Genomic DNA, 17,223 nt, shown 5'->3' with positions numbered 1-17,223 from the left:
ATATCGTGGCCTACAGTACAGAAACAGTCCATTATTGGGGATACATTTTTGATCCTCCAACAGTTTGATCCTCATACGTTTTTCTTGCAGGTGTTTATGGAAATAACAAAGGATCCATATCTGTGCCCTTCGAAAGTATATTTTGATGGCAATAAAATGCTCTGAAATTCCCTCTAGAATCTGGGGAATAGAGCTGGCCATGAGTAATTGCATTTCCCTCCATTCACTGCAGCATGCTCCAGTATAAGTCAATTGTAGCCTAAGATTTGGTTTTCCACATTGGAAGATCCCCATGTAAATGGATATGTGATGTAGTTAGGGAAGGCCAGAGGATTATGAAATTGAGAGATGGCTTCTTATTAGATTAGATGGGGGATTATTATACACTTCAGTATTCTGCTTTGCTTTAAATTAGAACAGAAGCGTGTAAGTTCTGCTCTTTCCTTTTCATCATCTGTAAAGCTGCAGACTCTGTAAGGAGATCCTGTGAGATTGAAACGGCAACAAAGCTTCTGGAAGGACAAGAAATCCTGAATGTATTTTTTTGCCATCTTTCAACTGTCAGTGATAACAATTGTCGTTGAATGACATTTGTTATTGCCTAGATGGTTATCCTTGAACATTTATGTGAACGATTTCTACACTTTGAACATCTTTCAAGAACAAAGTTTGGTATGAACAACATGAGGTCAATACTCATTAAAGCAACATGAGGTCAATACTCATTAAAGCAAGTCTAATCATCTTCTGCAGGTTGTAATATTTAATTTGAATTGAGCCATGTTATATTCGATCGATATAATATTCCACCGTGCAGTAAAGAGCAGGAAAGGCAAGATATACGGGCTGACTGTTCAGTCTATGCTATGAAAGACCTACGCTGCCTTGGTTATATATGAGGCACCCAGGACAAAGGACCTCTTTCTGAAAGAAAAGGTAAAGGTCAAACAAGAAATTGAAAAATGCTCAACTGATGACTATAATGGATGTTCTTAAGTATTTAGGTCGACTTCAGCAGTTATTGCTCTTGGGGAGAACAAAAAAAAAAAAAAAAACGTTCACGGCACTGTGTAGAGGTCAAGGAGGGCCTTCACCTATGATTTTAATTTCATTGCTTGCGACTTGATTCATTTATGTCCCTCCATCAATTTAATGAAAAGCCATGAAAAGTCGCACAGATGCAAAGATATTGTCCCTGAGTGGTGTCTTTGCAGAAGTTAAGGGGTACCACAAGCGCATCAGCACAGCAGAGGAAAACGGAGCGCTGACCTCCGTCCCTCACCTCACAGGGGCGAGAGGATGAATCCGCTTGCATATCCATCACCCTGTGCTGTTCCCCTGACGTCTGTGATGGAGTCCAGGCTGCACGGAGTAATAGTTCTGTAATGGGAATTTGTGTCCTGGGGGAAATGGAGATGAAAGTTTGAAGGAATGGTGAATTATCTGACATAGCCCCCGCTGCTGTCAGGAGACTGCCATGTCATATAGATGACACTTTCCAACTACACTGTCTTGGAATGAGATGTGTATTACTGGGGTATGTAGAACTGTGAGATAACTTATTTTTGACTAAATCATAAATGCTTACTGTATTTTTATTTAATAGTTCACAGGTACACACAGGAATGGCTAAACATATCCCATTCAAAAACCACCACAGACCTCATATTCCTTTTTTTTTGTTTTGATTTCTATTGTTTTATGTAATTCGTAAATTTTGGGAAAACTTCATTTTCCATCAGGGATATACATTTAGTACCGCTTTCAATAAGTTGGTAAAATATTGTTATATCTGTGCTCAGGCTTGGTGAGAAGCCTAATTAGTATGTCAAAATATGTTTGAGTTATATAGGCAACTGCACAAAATGGTATTTTACAGAGTACAGGTAACATCCTATTAACAAAGACAACTGACCTTCTAAAACCACACAGAATCTGTGTTGTATCTAATTGTGTCTGTATTGTTTATTACATGCAAAGTGTGTCACTTGTTACAGTTTGCTCATTAGCTAGACTATAAGATGACTAGCTAAAAGAAGTCTAAGTAACAGCTATCATGGTAGACAAATATTAGTTGCGTGTACTCGGTGAGGCCATCAAGCTTTAATATACTCTTGCCAAAAGCAACAATTTGTGAAATGCTTTGGTTCCTTTGGTGGCTGATGGTTCCTATTTGTATTTATTCACCAGTTGTACAGGTCCTTCTCAAAAAATTAGCATATTGTGATAAAGTTCACTATTTTCCATAATGTAATGATAAAAATTAAACTTTCATATATTTTAGATTCATTGCACACCAACTGAAATATTTCAGGTGTTTTATTGTTTTAATACTGATGATTTTGGCATACAGCTCATGAAAACCCAAAATCCCTATCTCAAAAAATTAGCATATGTCATCCGACCAATAAAAAAAAAGTGTTTTTAATACAAAAAAAGTCAACCTTCAAATAATTATGTTCAGTTATGCACTCAATACTTGGTCGGGAATCCTTTTGCAGAAATGACTGCTTCAATGCGGCGTGGCATGGAGGCAATCAGCCGGTGGCACTGCTGAGGTGTTATGGAGGCCCAGGATGCTTGGATAGCGGCCTTAAGCTCATCCACAGTGTTGGGTCTGGTGTCTCTCAACTTCCTCTTCACAATATCCCACAGATTCTCGATGGGGTTCAGGTCAGGAGAGTTGGCAGGCCAGTTGAGCACAGTAATACCATGGTCAGTAAACCATTTACCAGTGGTTTTGGCACTGTGAGCAGGTGCCAGGTCGTGCTGAAAAATGAAATCTTCATCTCCATAAAGCTTTTCAGCAGATGGAAGCATGAAGTGCTCCAAAATCTCCTGATAACTAGCTGCATTGACCCTGCCCTTGATAAAACACAGTGGACCAACACCAGCAGCTGACATGGCACCCCAGAGCATCACTGACTGTGGGTACTTGACACTGGACTTCAGGCATTTTGGCATTTCCTTCTCACCAGTCTTCCTTCAGACTCTGGCACCTTGATTTCCGAATGACATGCAAAATTTGCTTTCATCCGAAAAAAGTACTTTGGACCACTGAGCAACAGTCCAGTGCTGCTTCTCTGTAGCCCAGGTCAGGCGCTTCTGCCGCTGTTTCTGGTTCAAAAGTGGCTTGACCTGGGGAATGCGGCACCTGTAGCCCATTTCCTGCACACGCCTGTGCACGGTGGCTCTGGATGTTTCTACTCCAGACTCAGTCCACTGCTTCCACAGCTCCCCCAAGGTCTGGAATCGGCCCTTCTCCACAATCTTCCTCAGGGTCCGGTCACCTCTTCTGGTTGTGCAGCGTTTTCTGCCACACTTTTTCCTTCCCACAGACGTCCCACTGAGGTGCCTTGATACAGCACTCTGGGAACAGCCTATTCGATCAGAGATTTCTTTCTGTGTCTTACCCTCTTGCTTGAGGGTGTCAATGATGGCCTTCTGGACAGCAGTCAGGTCGGCAGTCTTACCCATGATTGCGGTTTTGAGTAATGAATCAGGCTGGGAGTCTTTAAAAGCCTCAGGAATCTTTTGCAGGTGTTTAGAGTTAATTCGTTGATTGAGATGATTAGGTTAATAGCGTGTTTAGAGTACCTTTTCATGATATGCTAATTTTCTGAGATAGGAATTTTGGGTTTTCATGAGCTGTATGCCAAAATCATCAGTATTAAAACAATAAAACACCTGAAATATTTCAGTTGGTGTGCAATGAATCTAAAATATATGAAAGTTTAATTTTTATCATTACATTATGGAAAATAGTGAACTTTATCACAATATGCTAATTTTTTGAGAAGGACCTGTATTACAAAATGCCACTACAAAGGACTGAATTAATTATTACTGCAGTAATTTACAACCTAACTTAGTTTACTAAATTTTGTGAAACTCACCATGTAGTTTGAAGTGTGAAGTTTGCGCCGCATCCTCTGTAAATGTTTTCAGTCCATTGCTGTAGCTGTCTCATTTGATTCTGCATTCACTTTCCCTCTTCAAACTGTGAACACTTTTTGGCCTGGATATACCAGCTGCTGAAATATTTAAGCAATGAGGTAGCACTGAAATGGAGGTAGTCCACAGTCACTCCCTTGCCTTTAAGCCAAATTACCAGTCTCTTTACAACTGTTGTTTTTTATGTCTTTTCTGCAGGCAGCCTACCTTACGAATTCAAAGTAGTCATCGCGGGTAACCATGAATTGACATTTGACAAGGACTTCATGGCTGAGCTGGTCAAGCAGGATTACTACCGTTTTCCCTCCGTGTCCAAGTTGAAACCAGAGGACTTTGACAATGTGCAGTCACTCCTTACGAACTGTGTATACCTACAGGACTCCGACGTAACAGTCAAGGGATTTCGAATATATGGGACACCTTGGTAAGATGCTCATTTTCTTATTCAACATGTTGAGGGGGATTCCTGATATTGCTTTTTTGTGCTTTTTGCTCTATACATATTTGTTAAGCATTTTCCCAGTGACTGTTTAACTAACATAATTTTTTGAAAAATGAAGAAAAAACTTGCTTTTGTTCATTACAGCAAAGGTCATGAATATGGAGGCAATGGAGGAAAGATATAGAGATATATGATGAGACAATACCGTTTATACCGATATAGTTTGATGTTGCGTTACATAACCCGTTTCTTCCGTAAAGCCATGCCATACCTTTGTCATACCTTATCGAAATGTCCTACCATAGCATAGATTGATAGTCATATCTATCGATCTTTGTTACCCTATCGGGAAATACTACCTCAAGTAGGTTGTGCTACTTTAGAAGCCAAAAAAGGTTGGTAATTCTTTTGTACCTTACCAGAAAATGGTTCTAAGCTAATCACATTATTGTTTTCATTAATTCATTCAACAGCAGAAAATACCAAGATATATATCGTGTATCACCATTCAGCATAAAAATACCGATATATGATTTTTGGTCCATATCACACAGCCCTAGTTGAGAGAATTTAGTCACAGTGTGATAAGAGTGGGGACCCTGCCATCTGACTTTTGAACTTTAGACTGTAACCTCTTAGCGAGTCTGTCTGAGACAGCACTGAGAATTGAGGTGTTGTGTCAGAGAGGCGATGATGTCATGGATGAGGACTTTGGAATCTAGGGTTTAGAACAGTGGCCCAAGACTGCCCTTGCTTCTAAGGTGGATGGAGTTTTTGTGTCAGTCCAAACGAGGACGTCAAAAATGAAAGCATAATCCAAAATGACATCATGGTTTCTAACCTCAAAAACAGGGGTGGTTTTAAATCCATCACTACCAAAATGGATAGTTTTAGGTATGGAGCCATCAGTATAACTTCCAATTTTGTCACAGTTCTAGAGTTTAAGGAAATTATGCCACATATCAGGGTGGGAATTAATGGTCAGAAGCCTTAGAATCCTGATTGCAGTGACTCAGAGGTACCATCTTGGAGGGACCCAGGGACTGAATGGCCTTAAAAATGTTTCGAAAGCTTTGTAATAAAAGGCAAATGAAATAGGGAAAATTACTGATATTGACATAATCAAGGTCTGTTGTTTAACTGAAGTAACTGTAGCCAGTTCAAGTAGAACAGTGCCAGAGATTAGTGATACAACCCTTGAATAAAGTAGTCTGTTTTACAGGCTGGTTCATCAGTGTGGACCAAATCAGTGACTAAAAAGCAAGAGTATCCACCAGTGAGGTGTGGCTGGGGAGAAAAACTCAGCAATCCTACGTGTCCATTGCAGTGAATTTTGCTTCGCTCTCATTCTGGTCATATGGGGGCAAAATAGAAGCGAATTTCGCCCCCATACAATCTGAATGAGAGCGAAGCAAAATTCGCTGCAGTGGAAGCATAGGGTAAGACATTGACAGCACCGGAGTGTGACTCACCTAGAGTGTTTGATGAATTGAGTCAGTTTTGTTTTGGAAAAAGGCCAGGGACTTGTTGCAGAGGTCAGAGGAGCTAGTGAGTGTAAGGTTATCAATTGGCTGCCAGAGCTCATTTATGGATGGGAAGAGAGCTCTAGGGTTACCTTACCAGAATTCATAATGGCAGAATAATAGGAGGATTTAGCTGGAGAGAAGGCTTTCTTATAATTAAGGAAGTGCTCTTCATAAGCTTTAAGGTGGACAGTTAATCCTGTCATCTTGGTATGGGGTCCCTGGCAGTTAGCCTGGAGTTTTCTTCAGACGTAGTACAACGGCAGAGCAGTGCCAGGCGTGAGAGAAGGAGTCCATGCTTGATTTAAGAGCGAGGTGATTAGCTATTTATTGCAACAAGATCTGCTAATGGTAAATATATCAACATCAATCAAAGGAGAGTTATAGAGAGTTAATTATTGTGGAAGGATTTAACTGTTTCAACTGTTTTTGTCTATTAGCAGCCTTTTGAACCAAAGAGAACATACATTCTCAATGAGCCACTTACTGACACCAAAGTCACAATGGAACTTATTGTAACAGTGTCTGGCACAGGGTACTCTTCCAATGCTCAATTTACTTTACAGTAGGCCTGTGGGGTCATTTGGCAGGCTGGAGGCAGGGTCAATATGACCAAGAGGCAGAGACCCATTTCACATTTGAAGCGGGTCAAGAGGTTCATGCCACATAATTGCAGACAGGTAGATCAAATTGTAAGTTGCAGGGGTAGCCAGAAGCAGAGGTAAGAGCCATCTCCACAGACCCAGTCAACCGCACCAGGGCCTGAGAGCCAAGCTGAAGGTGGGCCAACAATCATAGTTGAAGGAGCCTCAGGCACAAGCAGAAGGCAAAACCTGGTCAACAGGCGGAACTACAGACATAATACCCTCTATAGCCCAGGTGTAGGATACTTAAAGGAGCAGCCAGAAAGCATAGCCTGCGGTCCAGGAGAGGAACAGGAAGAGAGCATAGAGCTTGGCTCCTTTGAGTTCTGTGGTCAGTGTAAACAGCTGTGGGTGGTCCAAACGGGGGAATTCAGGTATTGAGGTCAGGAACCAAACATCTTTAAGCGGTAAATTTCAAAATTTGCTTGGTGGGCTTAAAGCATGAAGTGTTTAAATTTAAGACATGTAAATGTATGGAATAAAAATGTAGTCTGTAATAGAAAAGGACATTTTAAAATGCATCTGGCTGGCTGCTGTTACACAGACTCAATCCCAGCCCCATGGTGTAGGGGTAGCCTGAAAATAGATGTTATGAAAATGGTGCTTTTATTATTGCAGCTATTATTAGTGGCTCTGGTAGTAGGATACAGTGCAGGCTCTCACATGCGGGAACTGTAACAAGGGCAGCCAGTGGTGGAGAAACAGGAAGTCAGAAGAAGCTAAGAGGCCCTCTTAGTTGAAGAGGAAGGAAAACCCCCTTGTCCCCCTGCTCTGAAAGCTGCAAAATGTCTGGGGTGACACTGGCGCTGTGGGAAGCAGAAGAGAGTGCCACCCTTTCCACCAGGTCCAAGTGTCCATCGCCAGGTCCCGCTCATTTGACCCCTCTGGGTGGCCCAGCCTGCAGCCCTGCAGTGGCCACTCGTGCCATCAGACAGGCTGGAGTGAAGTACAGGCCAGTGCTGTGGTTCCTTCAGTTTAGACTAGACATAGTCCTGCTCCCCCAAACAAGGGGGAAAAACATGCCAAAAACATGCCATGGGTGTGCATGGGCAGGTCTTTTGTCCACATGGCTGAGCTTGGACACAATACCAGTGTAAACCTGCATTGTGGTCTGCTTTGTCCAAACGAAGGGTCTGACTGAAAAAACAGTAACGTGGATACTTACATTTGTTATAAGAATTTTATGAAACAAGGTGAAAATATAGTGGGCTATTTTGTGTTTCTTGATAGTCTGCATTAGTGTATGGAGAACCTTCTCTGACCTCTGTGGTCATCATGGCTGACTACTTTGGTTTTTGTAAGCTGCCAGTAGACCTCAGCATATGGCCTGACAGTTGGTCCAGGAGTAGACGACTCAATTCAGGCTTGGATTCACCCAGTTATACTCATTACACAGCTCCTGAAGCATTCCCATCGCCTAACTATTGTGTTGTATATAAATAGATGCATATGCTGTATGCAACGTCATGTTATATTTATATATTCAAAGGCCCAAAATTACAGTTGGTCTCTTTAAATCATTTCTTTCATCAACACATGGCATTTTGCATGTTGTTTGAATGACCGTGCCATTGAATGTGTGTGGTCCCAGGCAGTGCACTGAGGCAAGCAGAGCTCTCCCCATGTCCACACTCTCTCTCTGTCTCAATAGCGAATAGGACAACAGTCCTGTCACAGACCCATCATCTATCCCCAGAGGGGGGTCAACAAGATGTCGCCGCTGGTCTGTTCCATGGTGCAAAAACGAGTACTCAGTGTCAGGAGTTCAAATGATTATGTCGTCAAATGCCCCCCTTCCACACTCCTGGGGGGGGGGCATTTTGACTAAGGCAGCCTGACCAACCTGCCTCTGTATGGTTCTGTAGAGCCATTAATTCTTAACCTTAACGTCCCATCAGTACTCTACCAGCAGCTGAAGACCGCAGGCTGCTGGGCATCTTTTACAGCCTTGGCTGCTTTTTCAAATGAATGGCAAACCTCCACATTCCCACCTTGATTTTCTGGTCCAGTGTTACAGTAGCCTGTATCAATACCTATGATCTTTCCACCAGAAGCAATGGCATGCGTGGTGACCGCAAGTATTTGTGTTATGCAAACACTCTGGAAGGCCCATTTGGCAGATTTTAAGTGCCGAGTGGCACTGATGGTGTGCAGAACCCTGGAAGGCGGGAGATGTGGCGACGGTCATAAAGCACCAGAGATCGAGTACACTACGCACAGCGAGCACACATCGAGAGCCATGCAGCACCTGAGCTGGGTGACGGCTCATCACGCAGTGAACTAAACATGACATTTTTACAGGGTGTGAAATGATGACGTGTCCAAAATGGAGCCCATGGTCATTGGGCTGTAAATTCGGACAGTAAAATAGAAATTGTAGGTGAACGGAGGTGCCGGGGCGTGTTGCATAATTGAAGAGAGAATTTAATTCCACAACTTCAATTTCTTCAATGTTGTCTTTGTATGTTGCTGTCTTTAACCCCCGGTGAATGAATCCTTGTAGCAGCATCACCATTCTTTCCCCCACCCGAATCCAGACACTGGAGTAAGGCACAGCATTAACACTTATCCTGTTTGATAGAGGAAGCGTATGACTGGGGTTCAACCAGGGCCCAAAGGAATTCCGGCAGTAGTGCCCCACAATGCAGAGGCCATTTGTCCCACTCCTGGAAGCTTTCTTTTCTCAGGCAAACTAATTATAGCCCTCGTAAACCTGCAGTTGAATTAATTTCATCAGTGTACTTATCAGCCAGGAACCGCTCACTGCTCATTTTTTGTGCCATGCGTTTCTTTCTGGTGACAGAGAAAGGCTATGAATGTTATTTAAATGCCAAGTTATCCCCTTTGCCTCCTAGTGGGAACCTACTAAAATGCAGATTTGTTCATTTATGTCTGATTTTTTCCCCTCCCCCCCAAAAGGTCACGCACCATCACAAATGACACTGTTTGTTCCCAGTCACTCTAGAGTGAGTTCCAGGCAGTAGGCTTGAACTGTTATCCAAATTGTAATGTTGTCGTACCGTCATGAGGAAACATCATGGTGCATATTAGCATAGGGGTCGGGGTTCCTTATGGAATCCGTAAGATATATCACATGAAATCTGTTCAGCATATTTTCTCGTTCTGCCCACAACTTCTCCCGCAGTGAACAAAGACAGTCACACTCAATTCCAGATTGACTGTCAGTCATTATTTCTTGTCATGGGAGCATCATTAGTTGGAGCAGAACAAAAATTGGAACATTAGTAAACTTAAAAAACTAAACTGAATTTTAAATTGTGACAGGCAATAAAGATCAGAAACAAAAGTTACACTTAGTAGTGTAGTCAGTCAATAGTTAGCTGTCAGTAAAACTGCAAACAATCAGGTCAGGTCTCAGAACCTATAAATATCTCTATTTTATTTGTGGAAACGTACACTAAAAAATGAAAGGGAAATGATGAGTATTTTATATGAAGTCACTGAACTATCGCCCACTGTTTGGCTCAGTTGCTGCTAAGCTAGCTATTGGTTTTTAGAAACAACAGGGTGTCCACTTTCCCTGGGTCAAGAAGCGGTTACACAGGAGTCAATATATTTCTTGGCACTCTACAATGCTTCTTTTGTTTGATAGTTTTCTGTAAACTCTGACAGTCTTGATTTTTATGGTGCAGATACACAGGTGCCTTCACATTTTCCATATGAGGCAAGCCAGTGTTGTGCTTCTCAACCACATTAGATCATCTTCTGCATTAATCACTGTCTCCAGTACAGTTGCTAACCTCTGTAGGTATGTGCTACTCATTGGATAGTGAAGCCACTGCTCTCATGCTACAGTTTAAGCAATATAGTAGAAAATCTAGTGCTCGTTCTACTCTTAGCTCATCTGACTTTCACAGCCAGTTGATCGCCGTTCACTTCTTTCTACAATGCAGTTCACAAATCTTAAATATTGAAACCAATACCAATAAGGAAATCACTGTGAATATTCTTCTAACTGTTGAGACTTCTGGTGTTAACAGTTACTGGGCCCCACCACAGTAGAAATTACTCACTATTTCTCTTCCTTGGGGAATACGCAAAGGGGCAGAAGTGATCGGCGGGGGGGCCTTGCAATAGCAAAACTGGGGGGTGCACGATGGGATGATTGAGGGGATCGGAGTTTGTTGTCTGAGGCTCGTGGTCTTCATTACTGGGGCAATTTCCCAGCCTGTGTGACAGGAAATGGCCTTTTGTTCAGAAACATCCTGGCTCTTTTGTTGGGGCGGGGAGCGGACCCAGGCTTGACCTCTGCATTCCCCACAGAGAGCGCTCGCACACAGCGGCCCTCTGTTCTCCCGGCGGCCCCTGCCTTGGAGAGGCACACAGGTCAGACCAGTAGCTCATCCCTTCCCCCCTACACCACCACCACCAAGCATTTAGCAGGGCTCAGCACAGCTTTGGCTTCCTCTGTGCCAAGAGTGCAGCGGCGAGCGGGGCTTCGTTTGTTTGCCTAGGTCCCGCCCAGTGTTTTTCTTTTGACTCAATGAGAGTTTTGTCTACCAAGTTTGGTTGCATCTGGCTTCTTTGGCCCGGGGTGATCAGTTGAAGCTGCGTAGAGAGGTGTCAGTGCAGGAGAGGTCAGTATAAGATTAGATTGTATTCATACTTGAACCCAGACGTGTTTGGAAGAATTCCCCAATAACATCATGCATTATTTATTTTTGTTTTTGGTTTATTTTCCATGCACTGTAAAGATGGCCAATAAGACAATGGAGACATAATCGCAGAGGGGCATTAGGCCTTCATTTTGGACAGGTCATCACTGTAACTGAGAACATGCTCTCAGCTGACCACCTTGGATAAATGAATATGATACGAACTGGAATAAATTGTGCTTTAGTAAGGTAAGGTAGATTAAAGGAGGAAGGCACAGAGAAGTAAGAATGCCTGCCATTCGTTTAATACAGTGTAAACCTAGAAGGGAGAGAGTTCTTGCAGAAGAACTCATTTCTGCTTGATATTTGATGTTCCGTGACTAAAAGGCACTGACCAGATTTACAATGAGCAAGGCAGTGTACAGTCTTTTCAGCATGCTGAAGCCATGAAAATCCCAGGCTCTGACAACATAAAATAGCTGCATGCTTCCATCTTCTGATGAATAACTAATTTCCTACCATATCTGTCAGTCCCCCAAATTTGAAATGTTTTAAGCTAGTAGTTCTAAATGCTTATTGTGTGGTCATTCGAGGAAGCAGAGACCGATTGAGTATCTGAGACCACGCTAGTGCTACTCTAGATAAACTGTGGTGAACAGGTGAAATGACTTGCCTTGAGGAGTAGAATACCTTGCACTTGTCATTGAGCCTTCTTATTGTCACAAAAAGTGAGCTTTGCTCATTGATGAGGTCTGCTCAGCAATCTGCTCTCTCTTCACATAAGTCAGTGTTAAAAAACATACTCTGAAATTTACGTACGACTTTCTGTCAAATATGGAAAAAACCTGGCAATAAATTTTGTTAGTCTTGGGACAGTCATCAACAGCAGGTCAGGGTGGGAGGAAAATAGAGCCATATGCATAACAGTCAGCAGTGACTGAGAACAATGGACTGTTTCTCGTCAACAAAACCATGATGACCATTTTGTACGGTTCTTGTGATTTAATTAGTCCCTATTAACTTTTTCTGCGACTTCTTGGTGCAGCAGTCTGAACATTAAACATAACACATAAACAACTCAATCTGACAGTTCAGATTTGAGCCAAAGCAACAGTGTAGTGGCAACAGAAGCTGAATTCTGAGATGTGTGGAATAGAGACCTGCGTAAATCTGACTCTGACGTACGCAACTCTACACTGCCTCCATCAGGAAATTCAGGTCTTACTCTCTAGCCACCTCTTTTTATACCATTGTCAATCTCGGCAGTAATAAAATGAATTTGCTGTATGAGTTGTTGAGAGTTTAGGTGTTGACTTCTACAACCAAACTGCACTGTATGTGAATAGATGTCTACACCACTGAGGTGCCTTCTCAGCTCATCTGTTTAACATCTGTCTGAGAGTCAGTGACTGAGTTGGACCAGTCATGTCTGAATTAGGGGTCAGACAGAAGATTTTACTATTCTAATATTCATCCACAAGATCAAAAATGAACTGGTCACTCATGATGATTTAGAATGGAGTCATTAGTTAATGAAACTAAAAAATACTATTTGTAGTATTTGTATTTGTATAATTTGTATTTCCTCATAACAGTTCATGAAGGAGAACACATATCTAACAACAGATGTTTCAATTATATTAATTTTCTGAAAGTGTAAGTGAATGAGGATCTGTTTACATTGAGTCATTATGTATAAGAAAGAGCTTGACTTTAATCAGTGTTTTGGGGAGAGTGCTTATTCAAATATTTGATCTTAGGAGCTATGGAATGTTCAGTGAAAATGCACATTCCTATTCTGTATAATGGGTTGGAGGCAGAGAGATTTGGATTATTTGTAGTTACGTTATCCTGTGCTCTTTATCCTATAAACTGTACTAAGCTGTTTTACATTTCTGCCTGCTGCACAGTGAAATGTAAGTAAAGATACTCATTAATCGATTAGCTGTTGCTGGGTCAGGAGTTATTGGGTGTTGGGTGATGGGAGCGGGGCCTGGCAGTGATCCTGCTTTAGAAAACCGCAGGCTTCATGTAATCTCTTTAGAGGCCAGAGCAGTCATGTGACTGCCGAGTTCAAATTGGGTGAGCGCCTGTCAGGCAAAGCAGTAGATCACCACAGCGATAGGTTTTTGTTGCTGTTCCCACAGAGAAGCAGTGCAGTACCTTCTTTAAGCATGGGGAGCAATTTTGCTCACTGCCTCTGCTCTTATTATACATGACATCTGTACATTTGGAGTTGGGGATCAACTGAAACCGTTACTGGAACTGGAGTGAAAAGTTGACCTGTCCCCTAAACTGCTTCCTTAAAATCTTAAATTAAACAAGTTAAACTCTTGTATTGTCATTTACTGTAAAAAAAAGTTGTGAAATATGTTTTACCTGGAAGAAAGTATAAACTAAAGTAGTCATTGTCCCAGTACCTAAAGTTCTCATTGTGTCAAGATTCTATCTGTGCCTATTGGCAAGGACGAGTAGAAGATAGCCATTTCAGTGAACTGGCTGGATATGCCTCTGATACTTGTAGTAGGGCAGTGAGTCCTAGGCACCAAGCAGGTCTGACAGTCTGGTGGTTCTTTCACTTGTTTCACTTGTTGGTGTGAACGTCCTCAATGCTGTCTACGGACCTGTTTGAGTTTTACACTTAGTCACTCTCAGAATATCAAAAGTGACCAGTCTTAAGATGTTTGTCTCAAATTTCAAAGCTGCATTGTGGAGTTGGTGAGATCTAGCATACCTGTTCAAACCAGGAGATGCGCAACAGAAGGCCTTGTTTTTTCTCCTGTAAAGGGAGGAGAGCCAAACTGTCCCCAGTCACTGCCTCCAGAAGTCTTCTGCAATGCGAGGTCTCCTCAGAAATGTATTCCCTGGAAGATTCCCATGGAGCACAGACATGGTGGTATTCCCCCAGCACCGCAGCACCTGTCCGTGTCCCTGCGACTGTGTCAGCATGACCCTGTATCTGTAGTAACAGCGTGCCGTGGAGAAACGCTTCTGGTCAGAGTGGCTGAGTGTTGGAGGGCTCAGCCACTTGTCAGGGACTTCTCGTCCTCATGTCAGAGGCGTGAGCAAGGTTACCATTTATTTATGATGGGAAAAGATGTCTGTCATCAGCATTCTTCTAGCAGGAGTCCATGTTGAGGTGTTTGGGGCAGCAGTGTAGCATAGTGGTTAAGGACTAGGACTCGTAACCGAAAGGTTGCCAGTTTGATTCCCTGCTGGGGCACTGCTGCCATACCCTTGAGCAAGGTACTTAACCCACAATGTCCTCAGTAAATACCCAGCTGTATAAATGGATACCATTGTACTGTAACTGATGTAAGTCGCTCTGGATAAGACAGCCTGCTAAATGCTAGTAATGTAATGTTTGGTTTCTTTTAGGTGCGGGTTAGTATTAATATAACTACTCATCTTGCAGACCCCCAGAATCCACTTCATCATGGCATTAGTGTGCTTAAAACCAGGAACAATTCTACCTGCTCAAACTATGCAAAAGGACACAAAAGGCCTTGTATGATTGAAAGCTCTCACATAGAAGTGTGGAGAAAATATAGCTGTCCGTCTTGACCAGGAGTACACTGCACACTAACCATTTAACCAGTCAGAATATTTACAGGCATTGTGTGGTGAATGTGTTGACTTTTGTCGCTTTAAGAAGACAAGTTTTCATCATGCCCTTAACATCAGCTTAAATGTATTACCCATTATTCGTAAGTTGCTTTGTTTTATTTGATGGTTTCAGTTGTCATCTTGTGGGTAAGAAAAGGCTTCCTTCCTAGTTTGATTAGCACTTCTCCATTGCGTTACTGTCAGCATTCCCCCATCACAGAGTTATATAATGCCTCAGGTCTGGTCTTTAGATAAGAACAGAGGGAAAGGCGTGCATTGGAAGCGGCGCAGGGCTTTTTCTCAAGTGGCAAGGGATAGAGAGGATGTAGGTTAAGGGAGGCCCCAGAATCTTTCTAAGGCGATACCTGCCTGTGTCTGTGATTGCGTGCTGACCTTTGACCGAAAGGAGCAGTGGCATGTCAGCGTTAATTAGCCAGTCTGCTGTCCTGCACCTTCCAGATCCTCCATGCTGTCCCCTGCAGGACCTGTAAGCATAACAAAGCACAGACACAGCAGGAAAGGGAGGGGAAAGGCCAGACCAGGGGAAGAAGGGAGGGGCAACAGAGGCATGGGACAGGTGTGGGGGGGCTGTCAAGGCTGCCGTGGGACCTTCATGGTGTACCTTTCTCTTGATGATACCGAGGAAGGTCAGAGTCTGTAGCCTTCAGTCTCCATTCCATTCAGTCAAACTGCATTTGGATTTTGTAAGGGTTTTCAGTTGATTTATTCTGATTGGTTCAGAAATAATTGTGTGCCACATGCATTTGTTTTTGCATTCACAACTGTGAAAGTTCAAAAAATAGATTCTTAGCAACATATGTTTTACCTCAACAACAGTTTTGTGGTGTAATCAAGACTGTGTTCTGTACATTTTCAGTAACTAACTCGCCACAAAGGCTGACATGCCAGACCTGTCATTGACACTGTGGTGCTCCTGCTGCTCCTGCAGTTCTGCCTGCAAAATGCCACAGGCCTGTCTGAATGGATGTAGGAAGGGATGAATGTTTTAATGTCAGTCAGGGAATGCATCTTCCTGCATCACACAAACAACAGAATTCAGTAAGAATTCATCAGCCTGCAGTGGCCAGGTGCCTAAGGACTGCCCCAGCACCGTTGCCACAGCCAAGATTACAGAAACCTAAACCTTCCAGCTGATTACAGAAACCTAAACTGTTTTAATGAACATTCGGCTACTACATAAATTTAATGACCTGTGAAATGAACAGTGCCCATTGCAACTGAATATTAAGTGGTTTGCTGTACAAGCCGGGGCTCCACCGAGTCATGTAAATAAAAACCTTCCTGGAGGAGCTGCGGGCATGCAGAGGTCCATGAGCACAGACCTCTACATCTTGAGCACAATCTGCTATATCCAGAGCACATACACTATATGGACAAAAGTATTTGGCCACACCTGTTTTTCAGGGTTTGGGCTAGGCCCCTTATCTCCAGTGAAGGGCAATCTTAATGCTTCAGCATAACAAAACATTTTGGACAATGCTATGCTTCCAACTTTGTGGCAACAGTTTGGGGAAGGCCCTTTTCTATTCCAACATGACTGTGCCCCAGTGCACAAAGCAAGGACTATAGAAACATGGTTTGATGAGTTCGTTGTGGAAGAACTTGACTGGCCCGTACAGAGCCCTGACCTCAACCCCATCCAGCACCTTTGGGATGAACTGGAACGGAGATTGCGAGCCAGGCCTTCTCATCCAACATCAGTGCCTGACCTCATAAATGCTCTACAGAATGAATGGGCACAAATTCCCACAGAAACACTCCAAAATCTTGTGGAAAGCCTTCCAAGAAGAGTGGAAGCTGTTATAGCTGCAAAAGGGGGACCAACTCCATATTAAAGTATATGTAGATTAGATTAGATTAGATTAGATTAGATTCAACTTTATTGTCATTACACATGTAACAAGTACAAGGCAACGAAATGCAGTTAGCATCTAACCAGAAGTGCAGTAAGCAGCAAGTGCAGAGGATATATTGCAGTTATATGTATGTACAGTATAAGATGACTGCTATGGACATTTTTTGTACAGATGGATATATACAATGTGATATGTACATTATGAGGTCAGTAGCTATGGACAAATTTACAGATAGATATATACAGTGATATATACAGTGTATATAATATATGCTATGATATTTACAGTTGTATAATATATTAAATGGCTCTGGATTACAGATTACAAATAGCAGACTGATGGTATGTGCAGTAGCTCTGAATGGGTCAAAGAATAGTGCAGTATAAGCTACAGTAAGCAACTGTGTCAAGTTATAGTATCACTGTAAGTGCAGATAACCTTCTAGTAGTGCAGGTGGTAAATGTATTACAATCAGTCCCGGCCAGGGGGATAAGGATGTGAGGGGCAATGAGATGTGCATAGTAGTGTAGGGAAGTCAGCGGGGAGCAGAATTCAGTAAGG

General features: G+C 42.6%; 1 protein-coding gene across 1 annotated transcript in view; it reads left to right on the top strand.

The window, feature by feature from the left end:
* Nucleotides 1-17,223, top strand: part of LOC118788575 (metallophosphoesterase MPPED2-like) — a 65,511-nt gene that overhangs the window by 23,633 nt on the left and 24,655 nt on the right. The window contains exon 4 of the mRNA XM_036544615.1: nt 4,153-4,378. Coding sequence (XP_036400508.1) covers nt 4,153-4,378 — 226 coding nt within the window. The remainder of the gene's footprint in view (nt 1-4,152; nt 4,379-17,223) is intronic.

The sequence above is a fragment of the Megalops cyprinoides genome, chromosome 13 (genome assembly GCF_013368585.1).
Source record: "Megalops cyprinoides isolate fMegCyp1 chromosome 13, fMegCyp1.pri, whole genome shotgun sequence".
Classification (NCBI taxonomy): Eukaryota; Metazoa; Chordata; class Actinopteri; order Elopiformes; family Megalopidae; genus Megalops; species Megalops cyprinoides.
Note: the sequence above shows the minus strand (reverse complement) of the source record. Positions and strands in the feature narration are given on the sequence as shown.